Source organism: Cibotium barometz, chromosome 54, assembly GCF_041138505.1.
Source record: "Cibotium barometz isolate CiBa-2024 chromosome 54, ASM4113850v1, whole genome shotgun sequence".
In the NCBI taxonomy this organism is placed as follows: domain Eukaryota; kingdom Viridiplantae; phylum Streptophyta; class Polypodiopsida; order Cyatheales; family Cibotiaceae; genus Cibotium; species Cibotium barometz.
Genome location: NC_141099.1, coordinates 15,826,920 through 15,848,410, shown reverse-complemented (window position 1 = coordinate 15,848,410; position 21,491 = coordinate 15,826,920). Strand labels below are relative to the sequence as shown.

Here is a 21,491-nt window from a genome sequence, read left to right as displayed (position 1 = left end):
GGTGAAACGGATCAAAAGTTTGAAATATGAAATTTGAGGGCAGCTAGGGGAGGAGGGAGGAAGGAGTAAGGAGGAAGGAGGAAGGGAGGAGAGAATGAAGAGAAGGAGAAGAGTCAAAGTGATTTAACACTTAAAGCAAAATACTTAAAATTCCTAATGACACCTCTTAAAGGGCCCCTAGAATATCTCAATCTTCCTCTAATAACTATTTGTGTGTTAGTGCATATGTTCCCTTCAAGCCCTTCATGTGCATGATTATGTTATAACATGAACATGGACTTCCTTTTCCCACCTTGAAGAAGTCAACTTTAATGAAAATTTGACCCAACTTCTTTATCTCATCACAAAGGAAAAAACTCATATACTTTCCCATCCAAAATTCCGAAGTTGAAAAAGAAAAAAAGCTCTAAAACCCTGCTCACACATGTTAAAAGAAACTCCTAAGCACCACACTCGTGCACTATTACCAAAGCTCATCAACAAGGTGACTTTACTACATGTGAAACAATATTTGAGAAAACTAAACCATAAAAGACCCCAAAAAACCTCTTCCAAGTCAACCTCAACGTGAATAACCTTCCCCTCTTGTACAAAAAGTAGTATAAACAAGAACATGGACAAATAGAAGTTGGTGGAAGAGTTGCCTGATTCCCAAATCCCTTGTGACCATCAACAACTACATTCTGGTATCGTGTGACTTGTCCATCCCCCTCTTGAAGAAAAACTTCAACTTGTCCAGTGATGAAGTAGTTTACTGACATTCTAATATGTGCCTTTTCTTGTAACACCTTGTAAACCGTGTATCAACAAACTTTGGAAATCAAAACTATTTACATTGGCAAAAGCATTTCAAGTGTTAAACAGAAAACCCTCATTTAGCCCCCTCTAGGCAACGGGGTAAAGTTCCTCGTTGACACTATGGCTGAGAATAATAGGCTTTAAGTTTGTGACCATTGACCACATGCTTAAGTGGAGTACCATCTAGGTTCTCTAGGTACACCATTATGGTGAGCATGCACAATTCCGTAAGGACCCTCCCATTTGTTCATGAGCTTAGCATCATGTCGATTGTCTATTTTTTTATATCATACTTGGAACCTTCCTCAAGTTTCTTCTTCTTCATTGATCAGGCTCAGTCACATCATTGAGTCATTGAGAACTTAGGAGCAGTGCTACCATTGACTATCTCTATTCAGCATTGTATATATATCATGTTAGTAGTACATCAGCATTTCATTACTAAGCATTGTATTGTCATTGAGAACTTAGGAGCAATGCCACCATTGAGTATCTCTATTCAACATTGTATATATATCATGTTAGTAATACATGGTAGATTAGGCTCTCTCTCTCTACTTTGTATTGAGCATGAAGAAGAAGTAGTTTGTACATGGGTTTAAGTCTCTGATTAGGTGCTACTCATAATTAATCAATTCATAAACATGCTTCCATAAGCACCCATGTTACACAATGGTAGTGGCTAGGTAAGAAACTTCCAGGTGTCTAGTGTTGTTCGGCTAGGTCGTAGCTTCTTGATGAGGTAGTCAGTTCCTATGAATGAACCTTACAAAGTGTTGAACCGATTGAAAGGTGCAGATGTTGTATTAAATGTCGTCATGCATTAGTTCCATTGATGGCATCCATCAATGTATTAAATGTCGTCATGCATTAGTTCCATTGATGGCATCCATCAATGAACTTAAAGTCAAAATTTGGCATATACAAAGGGTGTTTAAAGAATTACCAAGTTTTTGAATTAAACAAGAAGATATTTGCTTTATTGAATTTGGAGAATGGTAGTGTGGGTGTGCACATGGACATACATTTATGCACACATTACGCCCCACCAATCTCATCTGTTCAAAGTTTCGCACATTTCTCTTTTGACCTTTCTACTATTTGAGCTAAGAATCCTCTTTTGACCTTTCTACTATTTGAGTTAAGAATTCTCTTTACCATTTCCTTCGTAGAATCTTTCACTTAAAAAGTAGTTCAATCCTGCTTATTCAGAGAAACTGTTTTGATGAACACTTTTTTGTGGATGATTTACTAACGTTAAGAAAGTCCACTCCATTGGTAGAGTCCTTTTTAAGCATTGGGTTGTGTGTTTTCTATTTAGTGTGAAATTAATTAATTCTTTGCATTTTGGCCAAAGGGTGGCATTTGCAAAAAAAAAAAAAGTGCTTGATCAAAGGTGGGAGGTTTGGGTCTTACTTGTGCACAAGGAGAAGAGAGAGAGAGAGAGAGAGAGAGAGAGAGAGAGAGAGAGAGAGAGACCCGTTAGGAGCATGTGAGATAGCAATTAAGAGAGATGATGATGCAACGAGGTATGTCTGGACGCTTAAAGAGCACTTTTCTCTGCCTTTGTGTTTGATGAGATCTGTGTTTGTTATACCATATGTATGCTTATTGATTGATCGATTGTGTCAATGCATATCTTTGTTGTTGCATGTGCGTGTGTGTTGCTACATTTATGCACTCGTTTTTGAGAGGACAATTCTATGTTGTACACCACACACACACACACACACATTCTCTCTCTCTCTCTCTCTCTCTCTCTCTCTCTCTTTGTCTCTCAAACAGCTACGCAATGATGATGATAAAAGCTAAAGCGCTTGTGAGTGAGTACATGTTGTGAAAAGGTTGGCTCCTCTGTGCGTTGAAATTGGACTAGGTCGGTGGTAGCTCTGATTGTTGGAATTTTTATAGGCTATATGAGAGAGAGAGATTAAAGAGAGAGAAAGCGGACGGTCAAAACATTTATTCTCTTAATAAAATTCTTTTTCTTTTTACATGGAAAGCTCTGTTTCCTCAAAAGATGCTAGTTTTTTTTAATTATGAGAAACTAGATGGTAGTTAAAAAAATAGCGACAATGTTGCATGAATAATAAGCCAACGATTCTTCGTAGGCAAATATAGGAGAAATATGCTTTTTTTTCTAAAAGCATGTTCACCATAGGCTTTCCCTTAGGACCCTCAAAAGTTTTTTTCCCTACTTTTATGAGTATACTTGTAATCATCTCTTTAACAAAAGAATTTATGTTTGGATATTTGAAGCCCACAATGAGCTTTTATCTTAACTTGAAAAGTTCTCTCTCTCTCTCTCCCCACACACATAAAAACATGTATAGAAGTTCACACTATGTCCATCGCCCTTGTTTCGGCCAATATGATGTTGGTTTCAAACACTGTTTTATTTATTATGAGAAACTAGTAGTCCTAATTATGGCAGTTAAAAAAATAGCAACAATATTAAGCCAGCAAGAAGGAGGCACCCCATATCTCCTTGTCCTGCTGGCCACAGCTTGGTCATGCATGGACGGCTGCCCATGCTGTGTGTAAAAGGGCCTTAATATATCATCTATACCTTATAGGTACTAGTGTTGCGACAGTTTGTTCTCTCTTGTACACTCCTACAACCTGGCAAAATGAGATGGCCACAAAAAGTGACACGTGTCTGCACCGAAAATTTCAGCTATTCAAAGCTTTGTTGTGATTGGCAAGGCCATCTGCGACTCCAAAGAGGTGGTTTAGGAGCGGAGGCCATCTTGCTGTGGACCGCTGTACCTGTCACCAAATAAGAGAGAGAGAGAGAGAGAGAGAGAGAGAGAGAGAGAGAGAGACTTGTTTCCTCAACGCAGAAGAACACAAAATAGAGGGCTAGAATTGCATGCCGTTCCTAAGAAAGTACATTAATGACAGGTCTCATATGGCTGAACAACTTCCTCCATCAACAGTGGACATATAAGAATGATGATGGTACGGTTTGAATCTAAATAAATAGTTGGGGATGATCCTTTTGACCTCTCACAGACAGGTTAATCTACCGAGCAGGCAAACCATTATTAAATGCATCTCAACAGAAGGGGAAACAGGCAGCGAGTCCATCTCGGCTAGTACGGATCGTTCCAAAATCAAAGGGTTTCGCCACAGGCATGGAGAAACGCAATGGCCGTTAGCCGCTTCTTATACAAAGGTGGGTGGGTATTTGCAAGCTCCATGGCCTGCAGTCAAAAATGGCAAAACACATGAGTGGTGAAATGTGAAAAAGTGCAATGAAACCTAAGACCCCAAAAAGCTTTTGATATTTTACAGGCAACATGAAACTCACTTGGATCTTGTGTGGTGAGGTTTGCAGCACCACCAAAGACACATGTTCCCCCAATCTTCTGAAACTTGTTGTAGTAGTCATTGAAGGCATATGAGGCATGGGAGAGAGTATTGTTGGGGTAGAAGCAGGCTTGTCCTGGTTGGATGGGTTTGCAATCAGCAGAGCCCTGTCCACATGCATAGCTCAGAGCTCCTCCCAATGCTGCAGCATTGGCTTTCGGGTTGGCTATACACCACAGTTTGAGCTTTCCGGGGGCTACTTCAGGCGGTGCAGGAGGTAACGGCTTGTACTGTGACTCATTGAGATAGCCTGTGAGGTCAATGTCATACACATGGGTTCCATTAGGGTACAGAAGCCCCCAGTTGCGCTCCGTTGTAGGCCCTGTTTTGAGGTCTTCATTGAACAAGGCAAAAATGTAGGTATCCATGACTACTCCTTGCCGTCGAGGGGTTCCTACAGGCGGCTTCGCCAGCACTTTCTTCACAAGCCTCCTGTTGTAAAGTGCTGCATTGTGTATGTTTGCCCCCCTTTCATCTAGATCTTCTCGAGTAGGCCATCCTGTTTCACTGATTGTGAGCTCTACGTTAGGGTAACCTGCCTTGGCCATGGCAGCCACCACAGCATCAAGCTGTAAATCGAGAAGGTTGTGATACTCTAAACCATTCTTGTCCTTGTACACTGCAGCACCTGGAGCAAAGAGAGCAAAATCCAGAGAGATGTTGGCTGCATCATCCTCCCTTGCAAAGAAAGGGTACACATCCAAAAACAGGGGAGACCTCGTATGGTGTAGAAAGCTTAACATCGGCTTCATCACAGACTCTGCTATGTCTGTGCGGAAGGAGGCATTTGAAGGGGGAAACAGAGACCCCTGCAGCAGGTCCATAGCCAAAGGGGTGCTCACCTTTACCTTTCTCAGCTTGTGCCTTCGAAGAGCTTTGTGTAGATTGATCATGGCTGGGACCAGGTAAGGCCATGTCTGATTAGATGCAGACAGTATCTCATTGCCGACCAGCAGGGTGCGGATTTTGGTGTTGGGGTAAAAAGAAGATATGTTGGTATGGACGAAGACATCTGCTAGGGTCTTGTTGGTCGCTACGGCGATGATTTGCTCATTTGGCAGCATCACACAGACCTTGATGTCGGTGTTTTCGAGCTCTTTGAGGATGGCCGGGTTGGCATCGTAGATCTTCACTTTGCCTATGTTCATGTGCTTGATGAGCTCCACTGCTTTGTAAGGAGGGGGTAGGTTATCCCCTAGCTGGCCATAGTCCACTCCAATGCTATACCTTGCATCTGCTTTACATAAGATGACACAAAAATGAGCATTGCAAGCACTACACATGGTGAAGCAAGCTTACAACCTGCTACATAAATGCATTGATACGAGTGTTGACCACTTCCAAACAACTCCTACTCCCTGCTTCTTGCAAGCACACCCATATGTATGTATGGAGTAGGTCCAGCAGCAGACTTCTTGCACCATGGATATGGCCCATTTTTGATAGCTTTAACACCCTACTTCTTGCAAACAATGGACATGGCCTGTATGAGATAGCTAATACACCAGTCTTGACCTGTTTGCTGCTGCTTAGATCCTGCTTCTTGCAGCTGGTTGCTGCCTGTGGGATGGGCCGGGAGCTGGATTTGGTGAGGGGTTTGAATCTCAAGGTAGGAGCCTGAGTTCAAACCCAGTAGGTTCTAGCAATTGGAGAGCCTATGACTAAATCTCTACACTACTATTCTCACTATTCTTGCCCTTGCCACAGTATTCACCCACATGTCATGGTTGTAGGGGCTCAGAATTGAAATCTGGGCCCTCGAATTGACACACTTTCTCCAGCAGAATTCGAATCTCTGAATTTGAGCAGTCACGATCATTCTCATTCCCAAAATTGCTGATATGTAGCTGTACAGTTGCGTTGACAGTCACATCTGGGAATCTGATGTGTCACATTTCTATTCTCTTTGGTGTCACCATCAATCTCAGGATTATGAGCCCCCAAGACCATGACGGCCGGCAAAGGCCATCGGTAGCCTTTCCCTACTCCATCACTCTCTGTGGCCATCTCATTTTGCCATGTGGCAGGACTGTAAAGGGGGGACAGACTGCTGCAGCAGTTGCCGAGAAGCAGCAGCTGGTCCCCACTACAATACACTCTCAGGAAAAAAAAAAAAAAGGTGCCACTTGGATAAATCAGGTGCTGACACATGGATTCTACAACGCATCCTCAGAAAAAAAGAAAGTGCCACTTGGATAAATCAGGTGCGGACAGCTGGATTACGTGCCTAAACAATTAGACTCTCAGAGAAAAAAAAGGGACGCGATGTTGCCTATCACTAAATAAATACGTTACACTCTATTAGAACGCCTATTCTTTTTAGTGCTTTAAAGAAAAGGAAAAAATAAAATAAAATGGGAAAGCAATGCTGCCTGGCACTAAATAACTAAGTTACACTATCAGGAAAAAAACAAAAGTGAAAAATAAAAATGAGGACACGATGTTGCACTACTCTCAAAATAAAATAAATTAAAAAGAATGTCTGTTTTTTGTGTGTAGTTTCTTAACTAGTCTGTTCTTTCAGTCCTTAAAGGCTATGGTTCTTCTTGTGGTTCTCTTTGTCTTGTTTTTGCTAAGCTAATGCTGTATTCTGAAAGCAAGAGGACAGAAACCAAGCAATGGCTTTTCTCTGGTTCTTGAGGGAAAGATGAAAGAGCAAAGTTAACCTGACTTTGATTCTCCTCACCTTCTGTATCTTGTTCTTCAGGCATTTGATCAAACAGTGCAAGATTCTTGCAGGAATGATGATCCTTTATTGCAATGCCTTGAAGAAAGGGTGTAAGGGTTTAGGCAAACCTGTGTTTGGAGCAAAGGCCGAGAAGAGCAGGAGAAGCAAGAGGTTGGAGATGCTGTGGAGATGCCTCATCTCAGCACCCACAAAATATACAGAAAATTGAAGATGGAGAAGCGATGGCGTCTCTGATAACAATTCTGCATTCATTCAAGGGCGAGTAAAAGAGGGAGCTACGCGTTGACGTGAGCGGAAGGAGAAGTGTGGCTCGTGAGAATCAGATGAGCTGGAGGGCTGTTTCCCCTGCCACGCTCCACGACTTTGATGTCCGCTGCCCTTTCACCTTCAAAACCTATGTGCATTGATTATTACTCCTTATCAAGAAACTGCCGCCCAGAAAGGAAAGGCGCGTTTGCTAGCCTAAAGGCGGTATTGCGACATATATAAAAACATACATAAATATATAATAATGTGTGTGTATATATATATATGTATATGTGTGTGTGTGTGAGAGAATATACATACATATTACAAAAAAAAAAGTGTGTGAGAATACATACATATATACATATGTATATATGTATGTATGTGTGTATATGTATATATATATATATATACATATATATATAATAATGTGTGTGTATATATATATATATATACATATATGTGTGTGTGTGTGAGAATACATACATATATACATGTATGTGTGTTACATATATACATATGTATATATGTAAGTATGTGTGTATATGTATATAAATATATATACATATATATGTATACATATGTATACATACATATATATATATATATATATATATATATATATATATATATAGAGAGAGAGAGAGAGAGAGAGAGAGAGAGAGAGAGAGCATAGTTCAATGCACACGAGATCTAAATAAGGATTCAAAGGGAAAGATTGAAACGTGAGCATGTGTTGGTCAACTTCAATGAACATATGCTTATGAACAATTATGATTTACTTGGAAATTCTAAAAACAACGAGAATGAGCATGAGAGGATGGGAATTGATATGTGTCTGTGTGCACACACATCCACCTTCAAGCTGATATTTTAAGTGTATAGATGGCTTGTGTGTGTGCGTGCACATGCATGCACGCACCCCACACATATCAAGTGAGCCTTGAAAGAATGTATATTTATACGACACTCAAAGAAAAATTTGCACTGGCAACTCTTGAATTGAAGGGGAGGAAAAAGGGGGCAAGGAATGGGGAGCAATCTAACCAAATATTAAAAGCTTATGTTACATAAACAAGACCACAAACATTCCAAATGTGAGCAACCCCAAAGCATTGTCAAATTTTTTTTGGGAGAATATATATACATATATTTGGTAGCACATTAGTTTAAAGAAACATAAGTAATGAAAGTTTATTTTGAAATTACAAACATACATAAGTTTGCATTTGTTTAACATAAGAAAACCTAAGAAATCAAGTTTGTCTTGATTAGTTGCTCTTAAGGAAACAACGTAGAGGAAACAACTGAGATGACCAAGCGTTTTAATATTTTTTTGTACGTGTACATTTTTGTAGACATTTTTGAGAGGTCTTCAAGATGCATATACTCACAAAGTTCAAAAGGTGATTCAATTAAAGTGTGTTATATTTTGTCCAACCTATCTAAAAGTTTGGTTCCCTCATGATGAAAGGCCAAATAAAAGTTTCTTTTTTTTAAAATAAGACCATTGGTTGCATGATAAAAACTATATTGGACATAAACTCACTTAAATATGGAGTAAAGGTTTTGGGATTTGACATGTGATGATATGCTAATCATTATTAAAGCATGTTGACAAGGTAGGAATTTCATTATTCCTTAGCCAATTTGTGTCCATAAGTCTTATATTGAAAAATACTGTTTCTTTTTAGCCAAAATGTGTGTATATGAACCTTGTAATCATATACATGAATACATGTAAGGCTATTAATCCCCCTAGCATAGTACAACAATGAATATTTCATTCATACATATAAATATGTGTAAGGTAATCTCCCTAACATAATACAACAATATGATGCTTATCTCTATGTTATGTTCATAAAAGTGTGTGTACGTAGCTTTAAGGCATTTACAACCCTCGTAAGAAAGTTGTCATGAATGCATGTGAAAACATTAAGAAGCCAATCATATGATTTTTCCTGGTTGGTTGTATCCTGGTTGTATAGATTCACCCCTGTCTGGTACTATGGTTTCTCCTTGGATGCTCTCCATGCTCCAGCTGATGTAATTTTTGTTCTATTCTAATTCAATTCACCGCGCTTATGAAAACAAAAAAAATAAAAATAAAAATTCATATGATTTACCACCCCCTATCTCAAATCTACACACTCCTCTTCAAATCTACACACTCCTCTTCTTTATGGAAATCTTGAATTAACCAAATTTATGTGACTAAGCATAGCTCTATATTAACCAAATTTATGTGACTAAGCATAGCTCTATATTATGGCAAAACACAGTGTAAGTCGGCCATATTTAGAACAATATAGAAATATCAATAGACAATCACACATGATGTTTGCATGGAGCCCTTGGCTTTATGTACTTTAGAATCTCCCACTCATTGTCACTCATATGCTGACAAGCTTATACTAGGGTCCATGGACAAGAATACCATGCGTGAGCTCCCACAAGCAATCACAAATGAACTGTCCAACCCCAAGCGCAAAATCCTTTGCCGATGCTATCCCCTCCTCTAATAAGAAGACATTCCGCTTTGAGACACTGCCATGGCCATGGAGGTAGAATCATCCCATAAGCAGGAGCGCTCACCTGACAGAGAGGAGTCTCGCTCAAGTTCTGAAGGTAAGACCCCTATCTCCCCAAAACCCCTCCTACTGTAAAAGAAATTTCCCTCTTGGGAAGCTCTAGCTCGGGTAGAGGTTCCCCCAAGAAGAAGGCTAGGTCCTGAACCTTGGAAGTCTCAAATCAATATGCAGTTCTTGAGAACCTCGACTCGGGTGAACCCCTAGTCTAGACGATAACCCCTGTTGTGTAATCTCTTCATTAGACTCATGCCTTATGAAACATGTAAAATCCTCTCCTAAAGTGTGTGAGGCCTTTTATCAAAGGAATGCTGTAGGCTATGGTGGTATAAATATGACTCACTTTATGTGGTGGTATAAATATGACTCACTTTATATGTTTGCAAGAATTAAAAACTAGCAATGATACACAGCTACGTCTCTCGAGACGAGGGTAGAACTATTGGTTGTATTTATTAAGGTCCCCCATGCCAAGAGTGGTGGCAAATCCATTTATATGATAGACAAATGGGAGGGGTAGAATGTATTCAGACAGGGATGGTGCCTTTGTCCTAGTAGAGGCAAGACATCTGGCTGTATGTAATGTTTATGCCCCCAATGAGCCCTAAACATGGCTATGACCTATTTGTGTTTCTATTTGCAAAGGAAGAGAGAGCCGATGGCAAAATAGGGGGGAGAGAGGACAAAGCAAAAACAAAGAATCAGTAGAGAGAGAGAGAGAGAGAGAGAGAGAGAGAGAGAGAGAGAGAGAGAGAGAGAGAGAGAGAGAGAGAGAGAGAGAGAGATTAAAAAAATAAACAATCTCAGGCGACTAGAGAAAAGAAGTGTGATTTTTTTTCGAAAAAATAAAATAAAATTAGTGAATTAAAGAATCCTTCCCACACTGTTGAAATACCAATTTACTCAATCTGGAAGCTCCTCTAAATCTGAGATTAGAACTCCCGTGCTGAAACCCTGTTGATCATATCCATAAGCCTTCATCTCGAAGGAGGTGAAGAGAGATGAAAGGTGGTTTTGGGAGCTTGAGGTGGTTTTAAAAAGCCGTTTAGGAAACGTGGTGAATAAGATGCTTTAACCAATGGTCAAAGACCCTTTTGTGATGGGTTCCTTTTTTTTTTGGCTAAGGAAAAAAAATGATAAGAACTAGTGGGCCCTTTATGTTCATCATGCTTTTTTTAATCATGGGTTTTTGTGGGTTATTTATTGGGCTTTCTTTTATTGATCGCGAAGATCACTCTTTATTTTCGAGCCCAACGTGCACAGTGAAAAATGTTGGAGGCTTTATTAGATTAGACCGCTTGGAGGTTGTTGGAGGCTTTACATAGCGTCACGGCTCCTCCACCCACACTTGGGTCGCGTGTGCTTGTGTCTCTCTCTGTGATGTTATGCTCCAGCCACAGTTGGGGTCGCGCCCCCTTGTGCCTCTCTCTGTGATGTTATGCATCTAGCCAGACTTGGCCTCTATTTGTGATGCGAATCAAGAAAGCTGATGGGCACGCATCTCTATTAGGGGTAGGCTAATGCTGAGTGCTGACACATTCATGCCGATGACGCATCCGTGTTAGGGGCGGTTGATTTACTTCATTGCTCCTACTCATTTCAGAGAAACTGAGAGAAGAGAGAGTACACAGAGTTGACGTTTTGGCTCCTATTGATTTCGGAGAAACTAAGAGAGAGAGAGAGAGTCCGCAGAGTTGACGTGCTTGTGTTAGATGCTTTTAAACTATTGGTACTCATCAGTTTGTGCAAACTGAGAGAGAGAGAGAGAGAGAGAGAGAGAGAGAGAGAGAGAGAGAGAGAGAGAGAGAGAGAGAGAGAGAGAGAGAGAGAGAGAGAGCAGAGTTCCAATAGCTTTTTATTACATTAATTTTTTTTTCTTGCATGCTGGGGCGTTTGTCTTGCTGAGGCCTTGGTGCCTATGACGCTTTTAATTCGGTGGCTATGATGCTATCAATTTAATTTTGCTACTCATTTTGCGCAAAGTGAGAGAGAGAGAGAGAGCACATAGTATATTAGATGGATTTTTAGATTGATTTTTTGTTATTTTTGAAGATTTTTAGATGTGCTTAGCCATCAATACCGTCCATAAATCTTTCGTTGTTTATAAATTACGGAACGAGTAGCTAGTTTTTCTTTTTAGAAAATAGGATATATATTTAATGTCAAATTGAAAAACATAAATTTATGAAAAAAAGCAATCTAACTTTAAGCTTTTTGTTATTTAAATAGAAAAATCTGAAAGACAGCGCCTAGCTCTTCTTCTCTTGTAATGCATAGCACAAACGAGTGCTCCCTCATCTTGTACCGTCCATCACACGGGGACCCCTTGCAAACCAAAATTTTTCGAATGTCTTTCTAGATATTTCATGTAGATTTCTTGGATCATTGTCCATCACCTTCACTCTCAGCAATCGGTTTTAATTATTTTTGTGATCTAATGTTGCTTTTTATTTCGGTGTAATGTTGCTTCTTATTCCGGTGTAATATTGTTTTTTCCGGAGTAATGTTGTTTCTTCTATGGCAAAGACGTTTTGAATGAGACTGTGTGTGTGAGTAAACGTAGAGAGTGGGCGCAGATTTTCGTGATCGGCTGATTTAATTAGTGAATGTGTGATTTCTGAAGTTGATTTATAAATCTGAGGGTGAGCATCATTAATATTAATATTATCTTTTTTATTTTGTAAATAAGTTAAAGGACATGTGCCCAACTACTATATAAAGAAGTGTCTCATGCTTGTGGGTATTTTGCCTATTCGAACAAGCATGGAGCTCTCAAAAATGGATTGTGACAATGGTAAATTTACTTAGTCTTTGAAACATATTTGAATCTTAGGCTATTATGTGAAAAAGCTTAGCTTTTTTTTCTTTGTTTAGAATACAGTTCTGCCACTTCTTCTTCCAAAGCTATTGAGCAAGATGAACATAGTGTGCATTCTCCCTCGACATTATTAACTTGTGAATGGTGTCTGAAGTCTGATTGTGTGTGCTTGGAAGTTCCCCAGCTTTCTTGTCCACAAATCGAAGGAATTGTTTTCAAAAGCTCTCAGGAAGAGAGAGATCAATATTCTAAGCGTAAAGTAAATAGGGAACTATTTGTGGTAAACGAAAGAAAGGTAAAGTCTCTTTCTCCTCATTCTCACATAATCCTTACGAAACCAAATGATGATTTATACTTTGTGTTGCAGTGTGCAAAGCTAGTGAGGAGCTAAGCAAATCAAAGTTGATTTCAATTCTTCCTCACATCTCTGCCAAGTCTTCTCTATCTCTTCCATTTCTTAGTATCTCACAAATTACTAATAGTAGCCTTCGTTTTGCTTTTGAGGGTAGGGTGATGAATGTTTATGGTACATTTAAGGCAATGAAAGATTATAAGAAATACTTAAAAGCTAATCTCGCTGATAGGGAGGGCTTTAGCACTATAACCTTAGTGATTAGTGAAGGGTTTATTAAAAAATTTATGGACAAAATAGAAGAAAATGCATGTATACGCATAGAAGGTGCAACTGTTGTTCCTAAAAATGCCAATGATGGGGGTAGTGTTGCTTTTTCTTTGTGTGTTGACGCTACTACTTTCATAATCAAGGCTAAGCCCTTTGAATTATTTTTAGTATTTGTGCCTGAAATACAAATTCGTAACTATTTTCTTAAAGCCCAAAGTGATCCTACCTTGAAAGCTACCATTGGCTTTGTTGTCATTCAAATTGAAAAAGTTCAAAAGAGTAGAGGTATTGGTAACTTTGAGCAATTAACCATTGCAGATGGTCTAACCTCAATGGATTTGGCAACTGTAAGTCTCTTCAATGCTTAATATTTATGTAGTTTTTTTGTAAATGTCTCACAAGAAGCTTGCATTGCAGCTTACCTTCGTGAACAAAAGGAAAAATGTTTACCATCAAATGGTTGACCAGTTTTAAAGAGGTGAAATTGTCATGTTTGTCGCTCGAAATATTGACATTTGACACCTGTTTTTGCAGATAGATGCAAACGCAAGCTTGAGGCTGCCTTTCATGTTCAAATATTTGAGATGGGATATGGCAAAGAGGTAAAAGTCAGTGCTTAAATACATGGAATGAAAATTCTATGTGTATATATCTTACTTGGCGTTTTCATTAGGTGTTTGAAACTTTGGAGATAAAAACTTCAATGGAGTTTTCATTTTAAATAAGTGTGCAATCTACAAGCAAACAAAGCTAAACAAGCTCTCGGATGGTGGCTATTGCTTCGAATGTGGCAAAGCTGTGGATATTTCTGAAGTGGCTTCTCTTCAAGCTCGAATTGTTACCTAGTGGACTAGCTACTGATGTGACCTTGATTGGTGAGAGTGTTGATAAAGTGTTTAGGCTTGAAGATTCTCTTGTGAATCTTTACTAGAAAAATGCTATTCTAACTAGGGTGTTACTATCTAAAATTACTCCAGTGGGTTCATTTTTGGTTGACAATCAAGGTTGTGTAATTGGTTTTAGCTCGACTCCTTCTACATCCTAGATGCCTTGAAATACAATCTTTTTGTTCCATAGCTATCTATCACCGTTGTACTATTGTAGTGGTATAATCAGCTCTTTAATTTTTGTACTTCCCAAAAACACCATATTAGATAATTTGGGAAAAATCCCATTCCTATTTGAAAAATGGGAGCACGGTGAACTTGTCCAAAAGTTTGTCAAAACCCCCTCATGTGACATATCATCGGAAAGATCTTGAAGAGTAGAATCTAAATCTATGATCTCCGACAAATTTGGAGTTAGTATGTTTAAGATATGTCCAAAACTATATGGAGTAATTGATTCCCAAAATGTGAGATTTTTCCCAAATTACCTAATATTGACTTCAAATGGATGATTGTGAAATAGACTTAAATTTTTTACGACTTATATCTATTGATTTTCACTTTTACTCAAAGTTTCCATTGAATACATGTCTTTTCAATGCACTTCACTTTATAGTGAAGTCAAGATTGTGTCTTGAAGAGTTCAAAAGCCTTGCGGTCCAATGGTTGTCTCAAGCTTATGTGGAGAAAGATTTGACTGTTTTTTCAACCCTCTCTTCTTTGTTGCATTGTGAAACAATGAAAATTTATCCATTTTTACTGTTTCAAATTCATTCACTTGTGCACACAATGACAAATTCTTTGGCTCTAGTAATGAGTGTCTTGGAAGTCTTTGCGTGTAACCTTAAAGTAAGCTTGCACATAGCCTTATACTTTTCTGTGCGTAGTGAGCCAAACTTGATCAATCTCAGCAAAAAAAAAAAAACAAAGGCAGCGAAAACGCACCACTTGATACTTCTTCAATTGCATGATAAAATTTATGGCTTTGTTGGAGTGAAAGAAAATAAAGATAAACAAAAACAAATTCTATGGTCAAAGGAGGAAGAAGACTTGCTTGTACGTTTGATCATTGCCAACATTGAAAACACTACAAATGCGATATCTAACATTTTCTTGGGAATGCATCCCTCTTCATTGCATAGCTTAAGCTCTATTGCAAATAAAGTTTACAAGCTAAAGAAGCTACCTCATGGAAATGAAGCATTCCCTTAAAACCTATTTACAAGCCATACAAGATACACCCTCACATAAATGTTCTTCTTGTCTGCATCTTGCATTTGCTAAATAACTTTGCTATGTGCCCTTCAATTTTATGCTGGTGGAAAGCAAGACAAATGGTCACTCTAACAAAGACTCATTGGGAATTTGCAAATTCTGTGCAAAGAGCTTGAAAAAGAATACGATCTCTTCTTTCACTTCACTTGCGACTCAAGGTTTTAATACATCTATTGAAAGTGTCAAAAACTTGAATCAAATTGAGGCGTGTTTGATATCGATTAGAATACCTTTTGCGTACATTTGTGAGCTCACACACCCAACGGACAACTTGGCTTATGTGGCACAATAGTCAATGTGATGGGGCTGATCTAGAGAGAGCTCAATGTGTCCTTCCACGTTTTCTTGAGTTTGAAGCATCCATTTTGATTGGAATAAAGAGGAAGTTATCCGACAATCATTCATACATGAGTGGCTATGTTTGCCCTCTTAGAAAAATGTCAGCCTTGAATGCATTACTCCTTACACCTCTTTATCGTGCGAATAACTTTTCTCTCAACAATAATTGGTTGGCACACATAACATTCATTCAACGAAGTCTTGAAAATAACGAACTTCACAATGATGATGAGTACATCGATGGATAGGATGATGAGCCCTTTTTTGATTACATTGTCCGCGGACTCTGCTCTTCACATTAAGTGGTAGACATGAACAACTTAATGATTCACATTGAGCCATGTGAAGGCTTTCCACCTTTGAGTCTATTCAAGGATACACATTGTGAAGAACTATGCTTCCCAACATTGTTCTTTGGCCAAGAAAGAAAATACCATCAGTACGCAATGAAAAACTACCAACCGACAGAGCGAAATGGGAATTGACGCATAGTGATAGACGGTTTGCTTTAAACATTGAAAATTTATTCTTCAAAATTGTGAAAGTCATGGTTAGCAAAGTATTGTCATCAATTTGGGTTTGGCTACGCAAAGACAAATTGAAAGGTTCTAGCCTCACAAGAGATGTCATTCGTGACACCAATTTATAGAGAAAATTCTAGCCTCTAAGATAGACTATAGAGACTTTGTGACATTGCGTACTTCTCTTGACTTCAAAGAGAAGCTCAAGAAAAATCTTAGTGACTTTTTCTACAGCTGAGAGACTATGGAGAGATCTGATTGATTGTCTGCAAGTTTTGAACCCAATCGAGAAATTGATGAGATAGTTGGCACATTACGAACGACGACTCATCCAATCTGATCCCATTACATGTGCACGTTACTATGTCCATCGCTTCGAAGCAATGAAAAAACTCGGCATCTAAAGAAACCATTATTGGTAGACTACAAGATCACTTCTTTGTCATAGAATTCCAAAGCACGGGAAGCCAACATGATCATGGCCTACTATGGATTAAAAATTCTCCAATTTTGAATAAGGACACAAACCAAGCAATTGCACTTTTTGTTGATAAATACATAAGCACAAACTTTGATGACCTTCTAGAGGACCTTCGTGAGGCACAAACTCATCGCCATACAAAAACATGCACGAAAATGGGAATGCTTCTAGAATCAGTTGGACCTTTGCAAACACTCACACATAATCATCCAATCCTTAAACACAATGTCCTTAAGACAACACAAAGACAACATACTTTGCGATAAATCATTATTCTATGCTTCCAAGAAACAAGATTGCATGCAGGTGAAAACATCAAGCTAGGAAATTTCAATATCATCACCTCAAGCAATGGCCACGGTCTTGCAATTTATTACGATCCAGTTTTGAAAGTGAAATCATCGCATAGCCAAGAACAAGATAACATCACAACAATTTCTTCTCATTTCATTGACTACACCAATAATCACTCCAAATAGCAACAATTTACCGATCACCAACATCATCTCCTCGTGCTCTTCATCGTGCTCTTCATCGACTACTGCAACTCATTCTCCAACGATTCAACACACAACACCAAATTAACCTCATTGGCGATTTCAACATTGACAAAAACATATGCATCTCTCACATAAAACATATGCATCTCTCACATCTTTCTTGGCTCCTCACAACATATCACAACACATCACTTTACCAACCACAATGCACCAATCAGCTATAGACCACATATGGACAAATAATAAGAGCATCAATGCAAAATTTGGAACCAATTACTGTTATTGGTTAGGTCATTCAATTCTCTACATGCTCACACCAAAGGAATCAGCACCCTCCTTGTAAACTTCATCCTAATGCACTCGATTCAACTTGCCATTCATCGCCCCCAGCAACTTCCCCCCCCTCCCCCTTCACCACTTCTTGTAAGCCTATGCATCACCCTCCAACAATCCTACAAAAAACACAATCTAGCAAATCACTCAACCACCTTAATCTCAAACTCTAATCCCATACACCATACCATGTAACTTGCTTGTAAAAACTCCTCTTCTAATATAATCTCATTTTTCTTTCGTCCATTTCCAAAACATTGTTTGCTTTATTTTACATGTTATCCCTTACATTCAGTATAAAAGGTAGGCCATCTTAAATCCTTTAAGTTTATTATATACCCAATGGTTGTGCCAAAAAGATGTAAATTAACCTTCCTCTTCATCATTAATTTTTGATAGGGCCTCAATCCCTTTTGCCTTCCCATGCAAGTATTCCTGTTCACCAAAATGAACATTCATCTTGCATGAGGGGACAAGGAGACATGAGAACATTTAAGAGTTGGTGAACATTCATCTTGAATGTTCACCAAAATGAACATTCATCTTGCATGAGGGGACAAGGAGACATGAGAACATTTAAGAGTTGGTTTAAGAACATACACTTAGCGAACCCTAAAAGGGTCAACTCCGTAATGTGAAGCTGCTAGGGGCTCACTTCACCACCACTTGTGTGACCCAAGTGGAGCTTCCATGTGCTAGGTAGAGAGTAAAGAGGGAAGGAGCAATGGAAAAATTAGCCTCTACGCCAATGCCTTCATGTGTGCAAGGAGGGTGAGAGAGAGAGAGAGATAGAGAAGAAGGGAATGGAGAGAAGATAGAGAGAATCACCTACAAAACCACACATACAATCAAGAAAGCAAGCATGCATCAACACACAAGCTCACCACCATCCCTACACAAGGGAGAAAGAGGGAATAAGAAGAAGGCTCAAATGTGATAATGGCATTGTATCCTTTTCATATTTCTTCAAGTCACTTCTATACAAGAGCTCAATTTTTAGAATGGTCAGCTACCCATTTGACAATTGGGCCCCAAAACTAGTTATCTAACTCTACGTACATCTAGGCCCTTTCTAGCTCATGGTCGACATTACACATGTTGTAATCTTGGTCATCCCATATCTTTTTACATGAAGCACTTAGCGCAGTTTTTACATAAAAATGAGTTACATGAAGTGCTTCCACCTTGTTGATCAAAAATAGTAGGAGTAATGTTAACCATTGTGGTTAATATACTCCCCTCCCTAATTTGGGTACATCCTTGAAACCATCAATGAAGCTTAGTGGGGGTAGTAGAGGGGGTAGGTGCAAACGAAATCATACCACAAATGGGGTATTGGGGAGAGAAATGGAAAGCTGGCATCCACTGTATTCACTCGTAATACCCAAAGAGTTTCTTGAGTGTAGGGCCTTTGTTGATGTCGAATGTGAGGCCTTGGGCTCCTTCATCATAGTGATTCCATGTAGGGAACTTGGCCAATAAGGTGATGATAAGGTTAAATAAGCGGATGGTGGTGATGATGGCTAGATCAGGCACCTACTCATATTTGGCATTGAAGGCTATCATCCAAGAGATCATGATTTCTTCGAATTGTCGGAAGGGGGGGGGGGGGGGGGGGGGGGCTAAACCATGGGGAGTTGAATTGGATCTTTGGGTTCTACTTTTGTTCTTGGCAGAACAGTTCCCATGCCCACCAGTACTGGATGGGGAGGTATGCGGTAGATGTGCCATGGGGCTTTATAGTACTTAGCCCAGATGTGAGGCTTCAGAGAAGGAAGGGGCGCCACTGAATCGAGGTTTTTCACCCATAAGATTAAAAGTGATGGGCCAGTTGTCTTGGTTGGGCCATGTGGGTGCTGCCTTTTCCAGGCATCCTACTTGGAATCAATGTAAAGTTTGAGGACATGGATGTCCATATGATAGGTGACCTTGGTAAGAACCACTTGGTGAAGTGAGCAGCCAAGCAGGATGCAGATGGCCTATTTGAACTCGGTGCCAATTGAGGGGATTGAGTGGGGGATCCACCTCATCGTGGTCCTATGGTGAATGGGGGGAATTTCACCTTCCTTCATGGGAATATTGATTGGGATTAGGGAGGCTGGGGGTTCCTGATGGGGAGGGATTATCAAGGTAGATGTTTTGGTGCCAAGCAAGGCATCAAGGAGGGTGGGTGGGCATGTTGACAAAGAGGGTTTGTCATGGGGGAACGGCTGATGGGCCCAAGCCAATATAAACAGGGGGTGAGGGTGGTATTAGAGAATAGGGATGTTGGTATGCCTAGAGGTGCTAATGAGCACTAGAGAATGAGTAGAATGAGAGGAAAATGGAATGGTTGTTCTAAAGGGTTCCAAAAGCATTTGTTGGGAATGGAAGGGTCTAATAGGATCAAGCTAATGACCAAGTGGCACCAATGATTGTATAGGAGATTGATATATGAAGCCTATATTAAAAGGCTTGTGTTAATGAAAGAAAATATCATTTTTTCTTGGTCCACATCTTACTCACTCGTGATTCTTTCCCTATCTTACAACCTAGCTAATTAATAATGAATAGTACACACTCCTTCCCTCCCCATAGCTTCTCTATCTCTCTCTCTCTCTCTCTCTCTCTCTCTCTCTCTCTCTCACACACACACACACACACACACACACACACACACACACACACACACACACACACACACACACACACACACACACTCAATCTCACCATATCTATAGAGCTTGCATTCTTCTTTACATGGTATTAGAGCCTAGTTCCATAGCATTTCTTCGTCACTTTCCCTTCATTTCATTTGCCCTCAACTTCACACTCACCTATAGACTATGAAGCTGGGGTGACCTTAATCTTAGGCCTCCATTTGTTGTTGCTATTGTGCTGAAGATAAGCTGAGGCGACCTTAATCTCAGATATCAATTTGTTGTTGTTGCAGCATTGAAGATAGCATTGGATTCTACTTATAGCAGTAGCTTTCGTGCATAGTGATAGGTTTAATCAAGGAATCGTGTCCAAACCCTCCAATCCCAAGGTAGTGGTGCACGAGATTAGCACAAATTAGGTTGCACTATACCAATGATTGGCAAGTCTTCAAAAGGTACCATACCTTCTCTTTTTCTTATTTAGCAAGCTACCTTACATTGCCTCATTAATTCTTCCTTTAATTTCAAGACTAAATAGCATAAACACTACATTAACCTTGGTTAAACTCCTTTCTCAACCATTAGAACATTGTAACCTATGGCACCTACTATTGAGGTTGATAAGTTCAACAGCTTCGGATTCTACACTTGGCAATCTAAGCTTATGTACTACTTATGAGAAAAAACCTATGGGGATTAGTCAAAGGGAGACAAACCAAGGAAAATATGGGAGAACTTTGGGTTGAGAGAAATGAGAAAGACTTAAGCACCATAGCTTTGGAATTAGGGGATGAAGTAATACATAACATTGCAGGTATTACTAATGCTAAGGAGGCATGGGATGAAGTAATACATAGCTTCATAATTAGGGGATGAAGTAATACATAACATTGCAGGTATTACTGATGCTAAGGAGGCATGGGATGAACTAGAGATGATTTTTGGCACTACATCTAAGCACTCTAAGGCTAAGCTACTTATATAACTATACAATCTTAATCTTAAATCTAATGATAATATGATGAGTCACATAAATAAGTAGGAGTATTAAGCAACAGCTTACTTCCATAGATAAAAAGCTTGAAGAAGATGAATCCAAAGCCATTCTCCTAGCCAATTGTGACATTGAAGGGTATAGTGACCTTGTGTAATATCTACTAAACATGGATAACCTCTCAATGCATGACATAGAGGCTTCTCTTCTTGACAAAGAAGCCAAACTAAAGAATGCAGGTGAAACTTCTACATCAAATGTTGAGTGGGCCTTCTATTTCAAGAGGAGGTAGAGCATCTAGCAACATAAAATGAAAAGGACAAGGATGAGTAAATGCAACATCAAGAAGCACTTGTGACTTTTGTGGCATTCAAGGCCACATAGAG

At 39.3% G+C, this 21,491-nt stretch overlaps 1 protein-coding gene across 2 annotated transcripts; it reads right to left on the bottom strand.

Annotated features, from left to right (window-relative positions):
* Positions 1-3,644: 3,644 nt before the first annotated feature.
* LOC147607890 (putative glucan endo-1,3-beta-glucosidase A6) lies at positions 3,645-7,223 on the bottom strand. 2 transcript variants are annotated; one of them, XM_086789920.1, is made up of 3 exons: positions 6,967-7,223; positions 4,112-5,404; positions 3,645-4,004 (listed from the first exon to the last, which is right to left on the bottom strand). In XM_086789920.1, exons 1-3 carry the CDS (start codon positions 7,109-7,111, stop codon positions 3,967-3,969), a joined length of 1,476 nt encoding a protein of 491 aa, XP_086646046.1. In that variant the 5' UTR covers positions 7,112-7,223; the 3' UTR covers positions 3,645-3,966. The 2 variants fall into 2 exon arrangements, with proteins under 2 accessions (XP_086646046.1, XP_086646047.1); XM_086789921.1 differs by having other exon boundaries at positions 6,857-7,023.
* Positions 7,224-21,491: the final 14,268 nt, after the last annotated feature.